General features: G+C 44.4%; 1 protein-coding gene across 1 annotated transcript in view; it reads left to right on the top strand.

Annotated features, from left to right (window-relative positions):
* LOC111965563 (annexin A5-like) overlaps positions 1–21,726 on the top strand; it is a 28,140-nt gene that overhangs the window by 269 nt on the left and 6,145 nt on the right. Inside the window, exons 2-6 of the mRNA XM_023989721.2 lie at positions 67–111; positions 8,042–8,129; positions 9,732–9,826; positions 11,073–11,186; positions 16,432–16,522. Of these exons, the coding sequence (XP_023845489.1) occupies positions 109–111; positions 8,042–8,129; positions 9,732–9,826; positions 11,073–11,186; positions 16,432–16,522 (391 nt within the window). The 5' untranslated portion in view covers positions 67–108. The remainder of the gene's footprint in view (positions 1–66; positions 112–8,041; positions 8,130–9,731; positions 9,827–11,072; positions 11,187–16,431; positions 16,523–21,726) is intronic.

Here is a 21,726-nt window from a genome sequence, read left to right as displayed (position 1 = left end):
GAGTGACTCATGAAATTGTAAATTATGATTTACCAACCTGTTATGCTTACACAATTGCTTTTTCAGATTTGACCAATTCTACTTAGTCTCATCAACAAGTTATATCTCATGGTAAGTGTTTTTGTTTGCTTACTGTTGTGTTAGTTCAAAGTATTGCAAATACATCAGTGAAATGGACCACACAAGTTCAGGTTGACTTGGGATCGTTATCCAATGATGGCCACTTTTGGCCAGGGTTCTTCATTAGCTACATAATGTACCGATGGACACTTTTGGCCATGTTTCTCCAGTAGCTACATAAATCAAATTTTATTTGTCACATACACATGGTTAGCAGATGTTAATGCGAGTGTAGCGAAATGCTTGTGCTTCTAGTTCCAACAATGCAGTAATAACCAACAAGTAATCTAACCTAACAATTCCACAACTACTACCTTATACACACAAGTGTAAAGGGATAAAGAATATGTACATAAAGATATATGAATGAGTGATGGTACAGAACGGCATAGGCAAGATGCAGTAGATGGCTATAGATACGTTATTAATATGAGATGAGTAATGTAGGGTATGTAAACATAAAGTGCATAGTTTAAAGTGGCTAGTGATACATGTATTACATAAAGATGGCAAGATGCAGTAGATGATATTAGAGTACAGTAATACAATATCATATGAGATTAGTAATGTAGGGTATGTAAACATTATATTAAGTGGCATTTTAAAGTGGCTAGTGGTCAATTTTACATCATTCCATCAATTCCCATTATTAAAGTGGCTGGAGTTGAGTCAGTATGTTGGCAGCGGCCACTAAATGTTAGTGGTGGCTGTTTAACAGTCTGATGGCCTTGAGATAGAAGCTGTTTTTCAGTCTCGGTCCCTGCTTTGATGCACCTGTACTGACCTCGCCTTCTGGATGATAGCGGGGTGAAACAGGCAGTGGCTTGGGTGGTTGTTGTCCTTGATGATCTTTATGGCCTTCCTGTGACATCGGGTGGTGTAGGTGTCCTGGAGGGCAGGGTTTTGCCCCCGGTGATGCGGGTGGCAGACCTCACTACCCTCTGGAGAGCCTTACGGTTGTGGGCGGAGCAGTTGCCGTACCAGGCGGTGATACAGCCCGACAGGATGCTCTCGATGTGCATCTTGTAGAAGTTTGTGAGTGCTTTTGTGACAAGCCGAATTTCTTCAGCCTCCTGAGGTTGAAGAGGCGCTTTTGTGCCTTCTTCACAACGCTCCTGTGTGGGTGGACCAATTCAGTTTGTCCGTGATGTGTACACCGAGGAACTTAAAACTTTCCCACTTCTCCACTACTGTCCCGTCAATGTGGATAGGGGGGTGCTCCCCTCTGCTGTTTCCTGAAGTCCACAATCATCTCCTTGTTTTGTTGAGCGTTGAGTGTGAGGTTATTTTTCCTGACACCACACTCGGAGGGCCCTCACCTCCTCCCTGTAGGCCATCTCGTCGTTGTTGGTAATCAAGCCTACCACTGTAGTGTCGTCCGCAAACTTGATGATTGGTTGGAGGCATGCATGGCCACGCAGTCGTGGTGAACAGGGAGTACAGGAGAGGTCAGAACGCACCACTGTGGGCCCAGTGTTGAGGATCAGACGGGGCGAGATTGCCTTTACACCCACACCTGGGGGCGGCCCGTCAGGCAAGTCCAGGACCCAGTTGCACAGCGGCAGACCTGCCTCGCCAAGTCAAATCCCGGACGGGGCTCGAGACCCACGGGTCTGAGCTTGATGACTGGTTTGGAACCGCGGTACTATTTGGTTAAATGCTGAGCTGTGTCATTGAACAGCATTCTACATAGGTATTCTCTGTGCAGTGGAGGCTAGGGCTGTGCAGTGTGTGGTAGTTAGATTGCGTCGTCTGTGGACCTATTGAGTCGGTTAAGCACAATTGAGTGGGTCTAGGGTGTCAGGTAGGGTGGAGGTGATATGGTCCTTGACTAGTCTCTCAAAGCACTTCATGATGACGGAAGTGAGTGCTACGGGGCGGTAGTCGTTTAGCTCAGTTACCTTAGCTCTTTGGGAACAGGAACAATGGTGGCCCTCTGAAGCATGTGGGAACAGCAGACTGGGATAGGATTGATTGAATATGTCCTAACAGCAGTAGGCCACGCAGTAGCGTGTGACTACTCGCATCGGAATGCTCTGAGGACGCGGCTGGGAATGCCGTCTGGGCCTGCAGCCTTGCGAGGTTAACACGTTTAATGTTTACTCACCTCGGCTGCAGTTGAAGGAGAGCCGCAGGTTTTGTAGCGGGCCTTGTCAGTGGCACTGTATGCCTCAAAGCGAGCAAAAAAGTTATTTAGCCTGTCTGGGAGCAAGACATCCTGGTCCGCGACGGGGCTGGTTTTCTTTTTGTAATCCGTGATTGACTGTAGACCCTGCCACATACCTCTTGTGTCTGAGCTGTTGAATTGCGACTCTACTTTGTCTCTATACTGGGACTTAGCTTGTTTGATTGCCTTGCGGAGAGAATAGCTACACTGTTTGTATTCGGTCATGTTTCCGGTCACCTTGCCTGGTTAAAAGCATGGTTCGCGCTTTCAGTTTCACGCGAATGCTGCCCAATCCACGGTTCTGGTTGGAATGTTTTAATCGTTGCTGTGGGTACGACATCGTCAATGCACTTTCTAATGAACTCGCTCACCGAATCAGCGTATTCGTCATATTGTTATTGGACGCAATGCGGAAATATCCAATCACGTGATCGAAGCAGTCTTGAGCGTGGAATCAGATTGTCGGACCAGCGTTGAACAGACCTGAGCGAGGGAGCTTGTTGTTTTAGTTTCTGTTTGTAGGCTGGAAGCAGCAAATGGAGTCGTGGTCAGCTTTTCCGAAAGGGCGGGAGGGCCTTATGCGTCTCGGAAGTTTAGTAAACATGATCCAAGGTTTTACCAGCCCTGGGAGCACAATCGATTATGCTGATAGAATTTAGGGAGTTTTGTTTTCAGATTAGCCTTGTTAAATCCCCAGCTACGATGAATGCAGCCTCAGGGTGTTTTGTTTCAGTTTACAAAGAGTCAGATAAAGTTTGTTCAGGGCACTCAATGTGTCTGCTTGGGGGGAATATATACGGCTGTGATTCATGATTCAAGAGAATTCCCTTGGTAGATAATGCGGTCGACATTTGATTGTGAGGAATTCTAGATCAGGTGAACAGAATGACTTGAGTTCCTGTATGTTGTTGTGATCACACCACGTCTCGTTAATCATAAGGCATACACCCCCGCCCCTCTTCTTACCAGAAAGATGTTTGTTTCTGTCGGCGCGATGCGTGAAGAAACCAGCTGGCTGCACCGACTCCGTTAGCATCTCTTGAGTGAGCCATGTTTCCGTGAAGCAGAGAACGTTACAATCTCTGATGTCTCTCTGGAATGTTACCCGTGCTCGGATTTCATCAACCTTATTGTCAAGAGACTGGACATTGGCGAGTAGTATGCTAGGGAGTGGAGCGCGATGTGCCCGTCTCCGAAGCCTGACCAGGAGACCGCTTCGTTTGCCCCTTTTACGGCGTCGCTTAGGGTCGCCGGCTGGGATCAGATCCATTGTATTGGGTGGAAAGCAAAACACTGGATCCGCTTCGGGAAAGTCATATTCCTGGTTGTAACGATGGTGAGTTGACGTTGCTCTTATATTCAGTAGTTCCTCCCGACWGTATGTAATGAAACCTAAGATTACCTGGGGTACCAATGTAAGGAATAACACATAAAAAAACTAAATACTGCATATTTTCCTAGGAACGCGAAGCGAGGCGGCCATCTCGGTCGGCGCCGGAAGTCAACCTACATAATGTATTGATCAGTGGAGGCTGCTGAGGGGAGGACGGCTCATAATAATGACTGGAACGGAGCAAATGGAAAGGCATCAAACCATGTGTTTAATGTATTTGATACCATTACCACGAGCCCGTCCTCCATAATTAAGGTACCACCAACCTCTTGTGGTAACGATGGCTACTTTTGGCCAGGGTTCTCTACTAGCTACATAATGTACCGATGGCCACTTTTGGTTCTTCAGTAGCTAGCTACATGATGTACTGGCCAGGGTTCTTCAGTAGCTAGCTACATAATGTACTGGCCAGGGTTCTTCAGTAGCTACATGAAGGCCACTTTTGGACAGGGTTCTTCAGTAGCTACATGAAGGCCACTTTTGGACAGGGTTCTTCAGTAGCTAGCTACATAATGTACTGGCCAGGGTTCTTCAGTAGCTAGCTACATAATGTTTTTGGCCAGGGTTCTTCAGTAGCTAGCTAACATAATTGTACTGCCCAGGGTTCTTCAGTAGCTAGCTACATAATGTTCTGGCCAGGGTTCTTCAGTAGCTAGCTACATAATGTACTGGCCAGGTCTTCAGTAGCTAGCTACGTAATGGACTGGCCAGGGTTCTTCAGTAGCTAGCTACGTAATTTACTGGCCAGAGTTCTTCAGTAGCTACATAATGTACCGATGGCCACTTTTGGTTCTTCAGTAGCTAGCTACATAATATACTGGCCAGAGTTCTTCAGTAGCTAGCTACATAATGTGCTGGCCAGGGTTCTTCAGGAGCTACATGAAGGCCACTTTTGGACAGGGTTCTTCAGTAGCTAGCTACATAATGTACTGGCCAGGGTTCTTCAGTAGCTAGCTACATAATGTTTTGGCCAGGGTTCTTCAGTAGCTAGCTACATAATTACTGGCCAGGGTTCTTCAGTAGTAGCTAGCTACATAATGTTTTGGCCAGGGTTCTTCAGTAGCTAGCTACATAATGTACTGGCCAGGGTTCTTCAGTAGCTAGCTACGTAATGTTCTGGCCAGGGTTCTTCAGTAGCTAGCTACGTAATTTACTGGCCAGGGTTATGCAGTAGCTAGCTGCTGTACTGGCAAGGGTTCTTCAATAGCTACATAATGTACTGAAGAAAAAGCTAATAACCTAACAAGCATATTATTTCCAATTAAGAACATCTCATTTCATTTCAAACTTCAAGATGTTCACTCTATGGAGATTGACTCATTAAAAGTGCAATATGACAGCAAACATCTCCCTTGCTGTGGCATCAAGTATTAACTTGTTCACCCAGTTCACTTCTTTGATTTGATTGTAGAGGTCTTCTTCAGCTCGTTATGAATATTTCTAACTATTTGATTAGATGATTAAAAAGACAGAGGTCCACTTACATATAATGGTGGTTAATTTGTATAGTTTTTTATACCATAAGCATGGTAACATGGATAGGGTGGGTCTAACCCCACCCACCTAGGACAGGGTTTCATCGAGGGAGACCTGACTTGAAAACCCCTAGGTAGTCAGGTAGACTATGTTAACTGATGGGGCTCTAGCTCAGAATAGTAATGTTCATCCTCAGTCCAATTCATAAATGTAAAAGGACTCCAAACACTTTGTGTCGGAAACTTGAAATAAATCAGACAGGCAGACATGGTCTCTTTTGGTTGGTGTGACTCGTAATGGGTTTCAGCCATTGAGTAAATACAGCCAAATGCAATCAATCAAGCAGTGGATTGTCCCATAGGCCTATTTGCATTGGTTGATTACTGTTTGTGCAGATTGCCTATCAAGTCAGAAGAGAGTTGACACTGGTAGTAGAGTGGAGTAGTCATCACCTCTTAATCAAGGAACAGGAGGGGACAGCTGTAAATACAAATAGCAGATGCATTGAGTTATACATGAATCACTGATTCTTTGTATTATTACTTGAATGAAGTTAAGGGAGAGCTTTTTTTTTTATACTTAGGACAGTAGTCAGTCAACATGTCTCTTCTTCTGGCAATTCTACTAATTTCATTTAATTCATCCTTTCTCAAACCTTTGAGGTCATTATGACCCATGTGAACTTGAGTGTAGATGCATAGATGCAGTAAAGAGGTCACTAGAATGCAGACCGTGGGGAATAGAAGAAGGATGCAGGATTGGTGTACATTCAACAAATCTGATCTAACAAAGTGGATATTCGTCAAATCCGTCATGATTGATGTATTGTAACAGGCCCAGTGTGGTTACTAAAGTCTGATTTGGATACACTTGGCTGCATAACATTTAGAAGTAGTCCCTTTTCAGGTTTAGAAGAAATGACTTCTAAATGCTAACTACCGTTCATATAAGATGGTAGCATAGAGAAATCGGTGGTGTTAGTAAAAGTCATTTTTAACTGTAATGCAGTTGATTAGTGACAATGAAATTAACATGTATTGGTTGACATCCATACAAGCATTATACTCCAATTTTTACCTCAACATAGTGTAAAATACACAAATAAACAATAGCCTAAATCTAGGCTAATGTTGCTGGGGGGCAATGAGGAGATTTGGGATCTTTCCCCCACGGAATCTTTCCCTCACGTGTTTCCATTGTTTTGGTCAAGTTCCATTGACCTCTTTACCGCATTTTATTTTAATATTTTTTATTTATCCGTTATTTTACCAGGTAAGTTGACTGAGAACACGTTCTCATTTACAGCAACAACCTGTGGAATAGTTACAGGGGAGAGGAGGGGGATGAATGAGCCAATTGTAAACTGGGGATTATTAGGTGACCGTGATGGTTTGAGGGCCAGATTGGGAATTTAGCCAGGACACCAGGGTTAACACCCCTACTCTTACAATACGTGCCATGGGATCTTTAATGACCTCAGAGAGTCAGGACACCCGTTTAACATCCCACCCAAAAGACAGCACACTACACAGGGAAGTGTCCTCAATGCCCTGGGATATTTTTTAGACCAGAGGAAAGAGTGCCTCCTACTGGCCCTCCAACACCACTTCCAGCAGCACCTGGTCTCCCATCCAGGGACTGACCAGGACCAACCCTGCTTAGCTTCAGAAGCAAGCCAGCAGTGGTATGCAGGGTGATATGCCAGGTGGTATGCTGCTGGCATCTATGGGAGAGTTCCTCAGATCATAATCAAATGAAGATTGTCTTCCCATTACCTTTCATTTCTTCAAAATAATATGAATCCATCATCCTCATCAAGTTTGAAGTCACCAATTGCCACTAAAGTAGTCTTCACCCTCTCTATCTATTCACCCATGGACTTGTAAATCCAGTCGCTCCCTTATATCAACATCTTTAATGATTAAACATAGTAGAAGAATTGAACACCTTGTGCTAATAGCCTTTCATTTGCCCTGTAATGCTACAGCAAAGGACAATTGTTAACATTAGCTAACCAGCAGCATTCTCAATATGTTTTTTTAAAAACTAGGCAAGTCTGTTAAGAACAAATTCTTATTTACAATGATGGCCTACTCCGGCCAAACCCTAACCCGGACGATGCTGGGCCAATTGTGCACCACCCTATGGGACTCCCAATCACGGCCGGTTGTGATGCAGCCTGGAATCGAACCAGGGTCTATGTAGCAGAATTGAACGTTCAGTTGATTCAAATTGTGTGTTTTTTCGATCAGCACATACTAGTATACTCTTGGTACTTAGACAAAGGAATGCACAACAAAGCAAATTGTGGGGACAGAGCTTTGCTGAAGAGAGGGGAAGATAATTTTCTCAAATCTCACACCTGTGCTGACATCTGACTGAGTCAGAGGTTGAAAGAGATGTTATATTGCTTTTCTCCTCAAATTATATTTTCCTCAGAGATGAAACCAAGGAGAATTTAGAGAACTATGACTCGCCATGACACAGGCTAGGGCTATCAAAGTGAGTTTGTATGTGTTTACTTCTGCGATAGCATTGATTGCTAACATGTATGAACACAGACTGCATTGCAGTAGCCTAACCATCTGGAAGGGACTGATTAAAGTACAGTGTCTATGAAGAACTTCTCATCTTGAGAAGAACCTTCTGAAAAAGTTTCAGTTGCACAGAAGAGGTTAGCATGGAGACAGAGCTGCACAACATCCCACTAGAATCGCCCTTCTGATGCCAAGATTTCCCCTCTGCAACCAAACTTACTAGCTAGATTATAGTTTGATTGTAAAAAACATTTTCTCCCATGTCTGTCCCACAATGACACATTTTTAGGAAATGCAGGCAATGTATTCTGTTCCCACTGTCCATCATTTGTTATTAATTTCCCACAGGCTTCCTACAGAGGCAGTGTGAAAGACTTTGTCAACTTCAATGCCAAGCAGGATGCTGAGCTCTTACACAAGGCTATGAAAGGCATAGGTAAGTTAGATGTACTTAAAGTTATAAATATAAAAATACAGCATAAGCCATTTAGCAGACACCTTTTAAAGCATTTTACAGTACAGTGAGAGTAAACATATTAGTATATGGCCCCAAAGTGAATTGAACTCATAAACCTGGGGTTTCTATCTCCACGCGCTTTCCAACTGAGCCACAGATATAAACTCTACCAGAGAAACTGCAGTGGAATATGTATTTATACTGTAAACATTTTTGTATTAAGCTGTATTTACAGAGTATTTATTCCTTAATTACACATTTTTTGCTTAGAAAAACTGAATTAGCTGTGCAAGTGTCAGGCTGCTACTATAACTACCTGTACTTAAATATATTGTACAATAGTTTATTTCCCCCTACAATTCCCCAGGCATAATACCACTGTAATGGTATGTTTTTATGGAACTTCTTACTCTCCCTTTCAACTTCGTTTTCCTCTCAAATGACCTGAAATTCATCACAGCAGTACATATAGATATATTGTAGGATCTTAATTTGAGCCAGTTTGCTACAGCAGGAAAATAATCCTGCAGCAACAGGAAATGTGAATTATTATGTGGATTATAATTAATGCCCCTTTTTTTAGGGGTCAATACATTTTTACTTAGGGCAAATCAAGTCTGGAAATTAAACTTTAGAAGATTTTAAAAAATTCAAATACACTAAAAGAAAATCTCAACAAAAGAGTAATCAAATTAAGATCTTACATCTGTAATGACCACCATAACGACAATTTCCTCCCCATATGTCATTGGTTTATACCAATTGTCCCAGTGTTGTCCCATTTGATGGCCTTGAACCCAAAAGACACAACGTTGTACAGAGGAAGTAAAGGGGAAGACGATCGTAAAATGGAGGCATATCTGTGAATTATAGCTTGACTTATAGTTGGAGCTCAAAATCAATCTGACCTCTGATCTTTTAACCAGATAACATTATAAGCGGTAACTTGCTTTATGGCATAATTAAGTCTGGATAACAAATCTATTTCAATGTTGCCCAGGAAATGCCATGAATTGTCTCAGCCCTGATATTAATTTGCTGTATCCCAGAGGTATTGATGCCTTTTAAAAGTATTGGTATTGATTGTTTGTGCGTTGGTCCATTTGTCTCGTCATTTCCCTGGTGAGAATAGGTCTATATGTTGATCTAGTGCTTATTAAAGGGACAGTTCATCCTCCAGACGAAATTACATGGTTCTAATCTAATTGAGGTCTGTAGATTTCCTTGAATACGTATAGCGTGGTCCAGGCCAACATAGTTTGTCCATGTTTGTTCTTGCCTTTCAAACCACAATGACCAAACTATCTTTATGGAATATGGACTCAGCTCAACATAGGGCATGGAAATCACTGATAAACGTAGATTTTGGGATGAATCATCCCTTTATTGTTGTAAACACAAACTGAATTTCTTTACTTGGTTCACTACACCATTATAAATAGACAATGTGGTAACTAACTAGTTATTCCAAACTGGTAGGGGTAGCTTGGTTTTAACGAGTTCTGCAATTCATGATCAAGACATGTTCTCATGTCACTGATTTAAGATGAATTACTGTAAGTTTGTCATCATGTTTGACAGGCACTTATGAGGACACCATTCTCATGCTCTTGGCATCGCGCAGCAACAATCAACGGCAGGAAATTAAGGTGGAGTACAAGAAGGCCCACGGAAAGGTGAGACAGGAATCTTACAGGTCTGATTGAAGCCTACAGGTCATGTCACCAACCCCATCACTCATCAGCCAAAACAAGGGTTACCTAAGGGAAAACAGTATGCCATTTTTTCTACTGTTACTGAATAAGAGTAGAGCATATGCACACCCAATGGCCTTGTGCAGGATATCCAAGTATGAATTTCAATAAGAAGAATCCATCCACATACTGCCAAAATGCTTTACTGTTATTCTTAGATATGGGGTTTATTAGTAGGGGCAGATTGGCATGACGGTATTGCCATTGCGCAGATGTCACGTAGCTAGCAGCACTGGGACTGGGAGAGGTTTGTGACTTATCCGTAATGAATAGCATCCGTCCAATACCTACAGTATAGGCCCTCATGAGAGTTCGGAAATATTATCCACCCACACATGCCATAAATTGCTTTACCTGCCACCCACCTACCTACCCACCCACAATCTCTCCATCCACACATATCCCTCCTCCCCCTCTTTCTCTTTGTCAGTCTCACTTTCAAATTGTTCTTTATTCATCCACCCCTCTCTCTTGCTCTCTCTTTCTCTGGCCTCTGCTTGTTCAGATCGGCACTTCAAAAATACCCAAATCTATGATAAACAGCTGATAAAAATCTATTTCGATATACACTTCTGTGAGTAATGTGTTGAATTGTCTGGTGGCTTAACATAAGAGGAAAGCCAACAATAAATGTAGTTATCAGGGTGTCTGATAACTCTCGCTATCTCTCCAGTATACTGTATGTATTAGGAGTGACTCAACTCATGTTTTTTATTGTCAATACTAATAAATTGAACTCTCGCTCTTAAACCAAGTGTTTTACACTTCTATGTGCACGTTATCAAAACACCCGTTAATCATTCAAATGCATTGATTGAGGTAGGGATTTCTGCTCTGTTATTCTTTGTGTTTTCATTTTACTTTAAACAAACACTTCTTCCATTGTCAAAGTTATCAGAATATTAATCATACATTTTTTAAATAATTTTAATAAATTGATTGAGGTAAGGAATTCAGCTTAAATATGTTTTGGTTTGTTTTTTTAAAGGTCCAAATCAAACACTTATTCCATTGTTCAAAGTTAAAGAATTATAGGCTATTTTATCCTCGGGATCTTGTGAAGAATTCAAATGTATTAATTGAGTAAGAGATTTTGGCTCTATTTGTCTAAAGCAAGCACTTCTTCCATTGTCTAAGTTATCTTAATATTGACTTTATTTTTCCACAGGATCTTGTGAGTGATTTAAAGTCGGAGCTGGGAGGCTTGTTCGAGACGCTCGTTGTGGCGTTGATGACGCCTCCCATTTCCTATGATGCCTCTCAACTCCATAAAGCACTCAAGGTAAAGTACAGCAATGTACAGTCTATGTTTTGTTATGGCTCCAATAATAAGCCATGTATTGTGCAGCCAAACGTGAGTCTACATAGAATGAAGGTAAAGTACAGTTTAAGGTATGTAGAATTAGGAATTGTATGGTATTTTTACCATCAGGTACAGTATGTGCAGGATATTGGTTATGTGTCTAGATTATTTCAGGTGAACGTTAACATGCTCCATCAATTAATGGTCTTAAACCTAGCTCTCCTGTCACGGTCATCGTTGCATGAAGTGGACCAAAGCGCAGCGTGGTAAGTGTTCATGATTTAAAAACACTTGAACAAAATAACAAAGAGCAAAACGACAACGAACAGTTCTGTCAGGTGCAGAAACACAAAACAGAAAATAACTACCCACAAAACACAGGTGGGAAAGTAGACAGCTGTCCCTGATTGAGAACCACACCCAGCCAAAACAAAGAAATACAAAACATAGAAAAATGAACATAGAATGCCCACCCAAATCACACCCTGACCAAACCAAAATAGAGACATAAAAAGCTCTATAAGGTCAGGGCGTGACATCTCCTGAAATATGTTCTTCTTTCCCTGCAGAAAGCCAGTCCATTATAGGCTACACTAATGAAGTGTAATATGTGTGGCCATTTTTCATCTTCCATGTAGCCCTGTTAGGTTTGTCCAAGACTGATTGAGTACTATGGCACTGCTAGGCTTTGGCAGGGTCCGAGGTTAAAGGAAAACTCCACCCCAAAACAATCTTTTGGTATTTCTTTCATTAGTCCATTGTTGATATAGTCCCAGAATGTTTTGCATGTCAGTGGTCAAGTTTTCAAGATATATAAGTTTCAAAATACAGAAATAAAGCTGGTATGATGCATTTTACATAAAAAAGTTATATCTGTATATCTTGAAAACTTGCTGACATGCAAAACATTTTGGGACTATATCAACAATGCACTAATGAAACACTTCAGAGATATTTAAACACACACATACTAATGCAACTACTTGAGAGGCAATTAAACACACACACTTACTTGTTCCATCAATATTGTCCAAGTTGGTTTGTGTGACATCGGCTTTACACATGTCAGGTCTGTATATTACATGAATATTTATATCCATACGTTGCACACATACAATTGCCCATATAACAAGCCCTAGAGGTACACTCTGGGGCTTGTTATTATGGGGAATATGTGACATGGTGAGGTTGGACCCAGGTGCAGAGAAGAGACCAGATGAGGAATCAGCGGTTAAGGATAAACATAAACATTTACTGAGAAACGGTAACGGAAGGATCACAATAACACTGGGAAAACAACAAACACTAAGTCTCGAAAACTCACTCAGGAGACAAACGCACATGGCACATAATTCAAGCTTCAGCAAAGGACAACAGAAAACACATCTATTTTAACAGGGAAATCATAATGAGTGAATAGGACACACCTGAGTGTCGCTAATGTCTCTAGGACGGTCTCTGCCACCCTCTGGTGATAGGTGGAACCATGACAGTACCCCCCTTCTAGAAGCGGCTCCAGCCGCGGAGCCAGGGCGACCACCATGTAGTTGGTTGAAGTCCCGAACAGGTACCGGATCCAGGATGTCCCGGGCAGGCACCCACGCCCGTTCCCTGGGCCGTAGCCCTCCCAGTCCACCAGGTACTGCAGGGTGCCTCGGACCCGACGAGCCTCCAACAGATGCCGAACAGTGTAGGCCGGGCGACCATCGACAAGTTGAGGGGGCAGAGGGGCAGGTGTGAGGGAGAGAAGGGACTGGTCCTTACCAGCTTGAGATGGGAGACATGGAAGGATGGACAGACCCTCATAGACCTGGGAAGCTGGAGGCGATAGATGACCGGATTGATACGACTCAGGATCTTGAATGGTCCTATGTAGCGTGGAGCGAGCTTCTACGAGTCCACCTTTAAGGGAAGATTACGGGTGGACAGCCACACTCGTTGACCCGGTTGGAGGAGCCTAAAGAGGCCTTTGGTGCCGGTTTGCCTGCTGTTGGTGTCGGGCAGATGAGCGGAGCAAGGAGGATCGCGCTCTGATCCAGGTGCAGGAACGTCGTCAAATGAACGCCTCGGCTGATGGCACCCCCACTTCGGCCTGTTGTTCAGGAAGCAGGGGGGGGGGGGGTGGTGACAGTGGACGAGTTTGGCACTGTGTTGTGAGCATACTCCGCCCAGACGAGAAACTTACTCCAGTTGCTGGCCTTGGTGGACGAAACAGTGGAGGAACTTCTCCAGCTCCTGGTTGGCCCTCTCTGTTTGCCCATTTGACTGGGTGGAACCTCGAGGAGAGACTCACCGACACCCCCAACAGGGAGCAAACAGCTTTCCAATACCGTGCAACGAACTGGGCCACGATCCGAGACAATGTCCTGGGGAAGTCTGTGTAGTCGAAAGACGTGTAATCATGAGATCAGCTGTCTCCTTCGGGCAACTTGGGTAAGACAATGAAATGGGCTGCCTTGGAGAACCGATCACGACCACCAGGATAGTGGTAAGCACTTGGGATGGAGGTAACCCTGTGATAAGTCTACGGACAGGTGGGATCAGGGCTGACTGTGTATGGGCAGAGGTTGGAGCAACCCAGCAGGTCGCTGTCGTGAGGACTTGCATTGGGTACAGGTGGAACAGGCCGCAACAAAGGATCTCACATCCTCAATCGTGTTGGGCCACCAGATTTCTGCCTCAGGAACTCTAGTGTCCGATGAACCCCTGGATTGCCAGTTAATTTAGAGGAGTGTCCCCATTGTAGTACTCAGGAACGGGCTGATCGCGGAACATAAAGTCTGTTAGTGGGACCCCTGCCGGGGTCAGGTTCTCGGGTCTGGGTTTGTCGCACCGTGGTCTCTATACTCCATAACACGGGAGCCACAATGCGGGAGCTGGGGATGATGGGCTCGGAGTCCCTCTCCTCGTTAGAGACATCGTGTTGGCCGGACAGGGCATCTGCTTTCTGATTTTTGGATCTTGGGCGATAGGCTAGAGTGAAGTTGAACCTGTTAAAAAACAGAGCCCACCTAGCCTGGCGAGCGTTCAACCTTCTGGTTTCTTGAATGGAGACTAAGTTCTTATGGTCCGTCCATATCACGGAAGGATGATATGCCTTCTCTAACCAGCGTCTCCACCCCTCAAGGGCCCACTTGACTGCCAAGAGCTCCCGGTTGCCTACATCGTAGTTGCATTCCGCTGGCGAGAACCGCTTGGAAAGAAAGGCACATGGGTGCATTATCTTGTCCCCCTCGTTCCGCTATAAAGGGACCGCCCCTGCTCCAGTGTACGAGGCATCCACCTCTACAACGAAGGGACGAGTAGGATCAGGATGAACGAGGATGGGTCCGGACGTGAAACGTCCCTTGAGCTCCACGAATGCCCTGTCAGACTCAGGGGTCCAGGCAAAACAGGTCTGGGACTTGCGGGTTAGGGCCGTGAGAGGCGCTGCAAAATGACCGCCCAATTATAGCTGATTTTAAATCCATAATAATACATACATTATCACCTAATGTTGTGTAAGATGTTTTAATCAACTAAAGTTATTGTGAACATTACAAGTTTTGAACTTCTATTTGCTATTTATGGCCCGTAGGCCTCATTGACCTGAGTTCATACAACTCGTTTTTGGGTTTAAAAAAAAGCATGATGTATGGATTATATTGACTCTAACTAAAACTCAGATGAAATATATTGTGCTATTTATCACAGGCTACTTTAACAAGGACTCTCTCCTCCTTACCAGTGTCATGATCAAAGATATGATCAAGAGCCTCACATACAGTATATCGTTTGGTCATTGTGCTGCGACAGAATGAATTGTGAGCAAGGCCTTAAAAAATATCCTAAAGCTGCGAGAAAAGATCTTGAAACAATGTTGCGATTGTTTGTGAGAATGCCAACAGGTGTGGTTCCCGTGGGGGAAAGATTCTATTGGGGAAAGGTTTCCATGGATGCCAAGAAGGGGAGTGAGGTGTGTGTGTGTGCTCAAACACACATTCATGTGGGGTCTGGGAGAGGAAGTGTGTCCATCTGATGAATGGGCATGTGCCTGAACACAATTTTAGACACTAATTGTAGTCTCACCCATTCATTTCTAATGACATTTTTGACCGGGAACACCACAGGTGTACAAAAGTTAAATAAAACACCCAAAATGTAATGAAAATCATCAAAATGTATTTTGTGTGTTCAGATGGCCTGTGTGGACAAAGTCATGGAACATTATGACTTATTATCAGATTAAATTAACTACATTTTTCAGAGAGAAAACTTGTAAATCGTTCCAATTCGACCGGAACACAGCAGGAGGGTTAACTATTGAATCAACACTAGAAATGTTACACTTAAAAATCAACACTAGTTAACACTGGCCAATTTGCTGTGTGCTATGAAAAGGACACATCTGCAGACTTCCATACATTTCAAGAACCTTTTAGAATTCTTAAGAACCGTAGATGCCACATCAAGAACCCCACAAGAACTCAAAGGTTCTTTATCGGGCAAGAGTTCTCCAAGGAACCTTAAGAGCTGAGGAAGAACCATTTAAGAACCTTTATTTGTTTCAGTGTAGGGCAAAAGCATGTATGTGTGTGTTAGTGGCTGTCAATTTCTCGCATGGAATAGCCTTCATTTCTCAGAACAAGAATAGACTGACGAGTTTCAGAAGAAAGTACTTTGTTTCTGGCCATTTTGAGCCTGTAATCGAACCCACAACTGCTGATGCTCCAGATACACAACTAGTCTAAAGAAGGCCAGTTTTACAGCTTCTTTAATCAGTACAACAGTTTTCAGCTTTTTAAAATTATAAACTTGGATTAGCTAACAGAACGTGCCATTGGAACACAGGAGTGATGGTTGCTGGTAATGGACCTCTGTACGCTGAATGTAGATATTCCATTAAAACAAATCTGCCGTTTCCAGCTACAATAGTCATTTACAACATTAACAATATCTACACTGTATTTCTGATCAATTTGATGTTATTTTATTAATGGACAAAATGTTTTCTTTTCTTTCAAAAACAAGGAAATGTGTAAGTGACTCCAAACTTTTGAACGGTAGTGTATATAGGGTGAATAGTGCACTAATTAAGTAGGTGGAGCAGCATTTACCATGTACAGGCTTGTCTTTTTGAATCATGCAGACTGTTTCATGTCCACGTATACTATCTGGTTGTTACAGAATGGCCAGCCAGGTATTGAGTGGGCTTGTCTGAGGGTCTCTGATTGTTGTTCCCCAGGGGGTGGGGACGGATGACGACGTGCTGATTGAGATCCTAGCGTCTAGGACCTGCGCCCAGATTAAAGACATCGTCAAAGTCTACAAGAAAGGTAAGAGGTTAAATGTGTCATGACACATTCATAACATATCCCACTGGGCAAAAACTGGTTGAATAAACATTGTTTCCATATCATGTCAACAGAAAAATCTATGTGGAAAACTGATTGGATTTCAAAAATCATCACCGTAAGGGAATTTCGTATTTTTAACCTGGGTGATATTTTTTGTTGAATTCAAATTAGTTTGACATTAACATCAAAATAAAACGTTCAACTGGAGTATGTGCCCTGTGGGATTCATTCAACCTCTACAAGAAAGAGCTTAGGTTCCTCATATAAGAGCACAAGGCGAGACCCAGATGCTGACATGGGAGGCAGATTGTTTGAGTCTTTGATATTTATTACATCCAAAAGGAGTAGGCAAGAGAATGGTCGTGGACAGACAAAAGGTCAAAACCAGTTCAGAGTCCAGGAGGTACAGTGTGGCAGGCAGGGTCGAGGTCAGGGCAGGCAGAATGGTCAGGCGGGCGGGTACAGAGTTCAGAAAACAGGCAAGGGTCAAAACCGGAAGGACTAGTAAAAGAGAATAGAGAAGGCAGGACCACGGGAAAACACGCTGGTTGACTTGGAACATACAAGACGAACTTGCTCAGAGAGACAGGAAACACAGGGATAAATACACCAGGATTAACAAGCGACACCTGGAGTGGGTGGAGACAATAACAAGGACAGGTGAAACTGATCAGGGTGTGACAGCCCCCCCCCCCCCCCACCACCACCACCACTGCTCTCACCTTTCCAGGATCCATCTGGACATTACCCTCAGTGATGACATATCCCAGAAAGGTGATTGTAGAGCGGTGGAACTCACACTTCTCGGCTTTCTGGAACAATTGGTTCTCCAGGAGGCGCTGAAGGACCTGCCTGACATGAAGAACATGTTCTTGGGCCGACCGGGAAAAAAACAGGATGTCGTCAAGGTAGACAAACACAAAACGGAGCACATCGTTTACCAAAGCCTGGAAGATAGCAGGGGCGTTGGTGAGACCAAACAGCATGACCTGGTACTCATAATGTCCGCTGGCTGTGTTGAAGGCTGTTTTCCACTCATCCCCTTCGCGTATCCGAACCAGGTGGTAGGCATTCCGAAGGTTCAGCTTGGAAAAAATGGTGGCCCCGTGGAGAGGTTGAAAAGCAGAGGAGAGGAGTGATAATTGTTAACCGTAATGTCATTCAGTTCCCGGTAGTCAATGCACGGACACAGGGTCTTGTCCTTCTTCTCCACCAAGAAAAACCCGGCGCCGGCAGGAGATGCAGACGGACGGACGGCCCCAGTAGCCAGAGACTCCTCTATGTACTCCTCCATAGCCTTGGTCTCTGGCCCAGATAGAGAACATAGCCGACCCCGAGGTGGGTTGTGGTGTGGTGTGGTGCCTGGGAGATCAATGGCACAAGCATAAGGACGGTGAGGGGGAAGGGAAGTAGCACGTGCCTTACTGAACATTTCAAGGAGGTCATGGTATTCAGTGGGAATGGCAGAAACATCCAAAGCCTTGCTAACATCCTGAGGAAGACATCTCGGGCAAGGCTTTGCAGCTTGAAGACAGTGGGAATGGCAAAATGGGCTCCAACCCAGGATGGAGCATGTGGTCCAGTCAATAACAGGGTTGTGATTTTGGAGCCATGAAAATCCCAAGACAACCGGAACATGGGGAGATGCAATGAGGAGGAACTGTATGGTCTCACTGTGGTTACCTGAAACCCGTATATGAACGGGCACAGTCCTATGGGTGACTCTACCTATTGAGCAGCCGTCCAGTGTCCTAGCATCCATGGGAACCGAGAGAGGCTGAGAGGGAATACCAAGCTCAGACACAATAGTAGCATCCATAAAACTTTCATCATCCCCAGAGTCAATGAGCACTCGGAAAGACTTAGATTGGTCTCCCCACAGCAAAAGCACAAAAAGTGTGTGGGTGATGGGAATTAGGGAACTCCCAGTCTGGCTCACCAGAGTACTTGTACCCACTAGAGACAAGGGTTTCCTAACAGGGCAGGTAGCTATATAATGTCCTACCCCTCCACAGTACAGACAACAGTTTGAACTCAGCCTCCGTGAGCTTTCCCCAACCGATAACCTAGCTCTTCCTAATTGCATAGGCTCAGGAGTATCCAACTCACCCGTCGTTGATGATTCACGAGGGAGCTCGGGTGGCTTCGGATCCTCTCGGAAAAACTGCCTTCGGGAACTTACGGATTCTTTTGAAGGTGAGCGAGCCATAGCGGATGAACGAGTGTGCCCGAGACCAGACCTCCTCTCACTCCTGCATTCTCTTAGGCGTCCATCAATTCTAATGGTGAGGGCGATGAGGGAGTTGAGGTCCGCCGGTAATTCCAGAGCAGCTAGCTCATCTTTTACCACCTCAGATAATCTGTGAAGAAAGGTATCAAAAAGAGACTCCGGATTTCAGGCACTGTCGGCGGTCAACGTGCGAAAAATCAACCGCGTAGTCTGCCACACTACGGGAGTTTGGACGTAATTCAAGAGGTTTACTGGATACCGGACAATCGAGTACCTTCCTCACCTCTGCCATGAAATCCTCCAGATGACAACAAATTACGGATTGTTGCTCCCAAGCTGCCGTAGCCCAGGAGAGTGCCCTTCATGACATTAGCGTAATAATATACGCAATATTCGACCGGCCCGAAGGGAACGAAGATGGCTGCAGCTCAAAAATAAGGGAGCATTAAGAAAGAAAACCCCGGCAGGTTACAGGATCCCCAGAATATCGCTCCAGAGCAGGTAAGCAAGGTTATCGGGGAGCCGGGGTAGGCTGTACAAACCCACCACTGATAGTAGACAGGTTATTGGGTGGTTGGGAGGTCTCGGAGGTGGCAGGCTGCCTATGAGCAAGCTCACTGATTCGCTCCATGATAGCCTTGAACCCTTGGTCGTGACGTTCCGTCAGGGAACGAAGCCCTTCCAATAGGTCCAGCAGTAGCTCCTCATGCCTCCCAATGCAGGGAGACAGCGTGGCAGAGCTGGTCCAAGTCTGCTGGGTCTGTCATGGCCAGTTCGTACTATAAGGGCACAAGACGAGACCCAGATGCTGACATGGGAGGCAGATGGTTTGAGTCTTTGATATTTATTACATCCAATAGGAGTAGGCAAGAGAATGGTCGTGGACAGGCAAAAGGTCGAAACCAGCTCAGAGTCCAGGAGGTACAGTGTGGCAGGCAGGGTCGAGGTCAGGACAGGCAGAATGGTCAGGCGGGCGGGTACAGAGTCCAGAAAACAGGCAAGGGTCAAAACCGGAAGGACTAGTGAAAGAGAATAGAGAAGGCAGGAGCACAGGAAAAACACACTGGTTGACTTGGAACATACAAGACGAACTGACACAGAGAGACAGGAAACACAGGGATAAATACACCAGGGATAACAAGTGACACCTGGAGTGGGTGGAGACAATAACAAGGACAGGTGAAACTGATCAGGGTGTGACACCTCAAGGAAAACAAGTAGCACTTAAATGAGTGGTATACAGTACATAAGCATTCATAACACCTTTATGAGTGTTGCAGTATCATTCCTAAAAACGTCCATTACATGTTTATTCAACATTGGAGAGAAGTTGAGCTGAACACAATCCACATGATTTTTTCACAGTCCATCAAAGAAAATTACACATTCCACATGTTACATCCAATCGCCATAACCTGGATACCCTCTTGCTTCTACTTTCAAATGCTGGATCGGTGCCTTGCACAGATAGAGATGGCAGCTTTGCTTCTAGTCCTTAGGAAACTGTGCAGTATTTTGTTTTTTATGTATTATTTCTTATATTGTTATCCCAGAAAACCTTAAGTGTTATTACATACAGCCGGGAAGAACTATTGGATATCAGAGAGACGTCAACTTACCAGCACAACCAGCACTACGACCAGGAATACGACTTTCCCAAAGCGGATCCTTTGTCTGCACCTCCCAGGGCATTTGAACTGATTCCAGGGGCGGGGGTGTATGTTTCATGATTAACAACTCAAAGTGTAATTGTAACAACATACAATAACTCAAATCCTTTTGTTCACCTGACCTAGAATTCCTTACAATCAAATGCCAACCGTATTATCTTCCAAGAGAACTCTCCTCAGATATCGTCACAGCCGTGTATATTCCCCCACAAGCGGATACCAAGACAGCCATCAAGGAACTTCACTGGACTTTATGCAAATTGGAAACCATATATCCTGAGGCTGCATTTATTGTAGCTGGGGATTTTAACAAAGCTAATTTGAGAACAAGGCTACCTAAATTCTATCAGCATACCGTTTGTAGTACACGAGCGAGTAACACGCTCAACCATTGCTACTCTAACTTCCGCGATGGATACCAGGCCCTCCCCCGCCCTCCTTTTGGAAAATCTGACCGTGACTCCATCTTGTTGCTCCCCTTCTATAGGTAGAAACTAAAACAGGAAGCGCCTGTGCTTAGGTCTATCCAACACTGGTCTGACCAATCGGATTCCACGCTTCAGGATTGCTTCAATCACAAGGACTGAAATATGTTCCGGGTAGCCTCAGACAATAACAATTGACGTATACGCTGACTCGGTGAGCGAGTTTATAAGGAAGTGTATAGGATATGTTGTACCCACTGTGACTATTAAAACCTACCCTAACCAGAAACCGTGGATTGATGCCAGCATTCGCGCAAAACTGAATGCACGTACCACCGCATTTAATCATGGCAAGGCGACTGGAAACATGGTCGAATACAAACAGTGTAGTTATTCCCTCCGTAAGGTAAACAAGCAAAGCGTCAGTATAGAGTCAAAGTGGAGTCGCAATTCAATGGCTCAAACACGAGACGTATGTGGTAGGGTCTACAGACAATCCGGGATTACAAAAAGCAAACCAGCCCTATCGCGGACATCGACGTCTTGCTTCTAGACAAATTAAACAAGTTCTTTGGGCTCTTTGAGGACAATACAGTGCCACCGATGCGGCCCGCTACCAAAGACTGTGGGCTCTCCTTCTCTGTGGCCGACGTGAGTAAAACATTTAAACGTGTTAACGCTCGCAAGGCTGCCTGCCCATGTGGCATCCCTAGCCGCGTCCTCAGAACATGCGCAGACCAGCTGGCTGGTGTGATTATGGACATATTTAATCAATCCCTATCCCACACTGCTGTCCCCACATGCTTCAATACGCTTCAACCATTGTTCCTGTTCCCAAGAAAGCCAAGGTAACTTTGA

Source organism: Salvelinus sp. IW2-2015, linkage group LG6.2 (assembly GCF_002910315.2).
Source record: "Salvelinus sp. IW2-2015 linkage group LG6.2, ASM291031v2, whole genome shotgun sequence".
Classification (NCBI taxonomy): Eukaryota; Metazoa; Chordata; class Actinopteri; order Salmoniformes; family Salmonidae; genus Salvelinus; species Salvelinus sp. IW2-2015.
The sequence above is the reverse complement of the archived record's forward strand: the minus strand, read 5'-3'. Positions and strand labels throughout refer to the sequence as shown.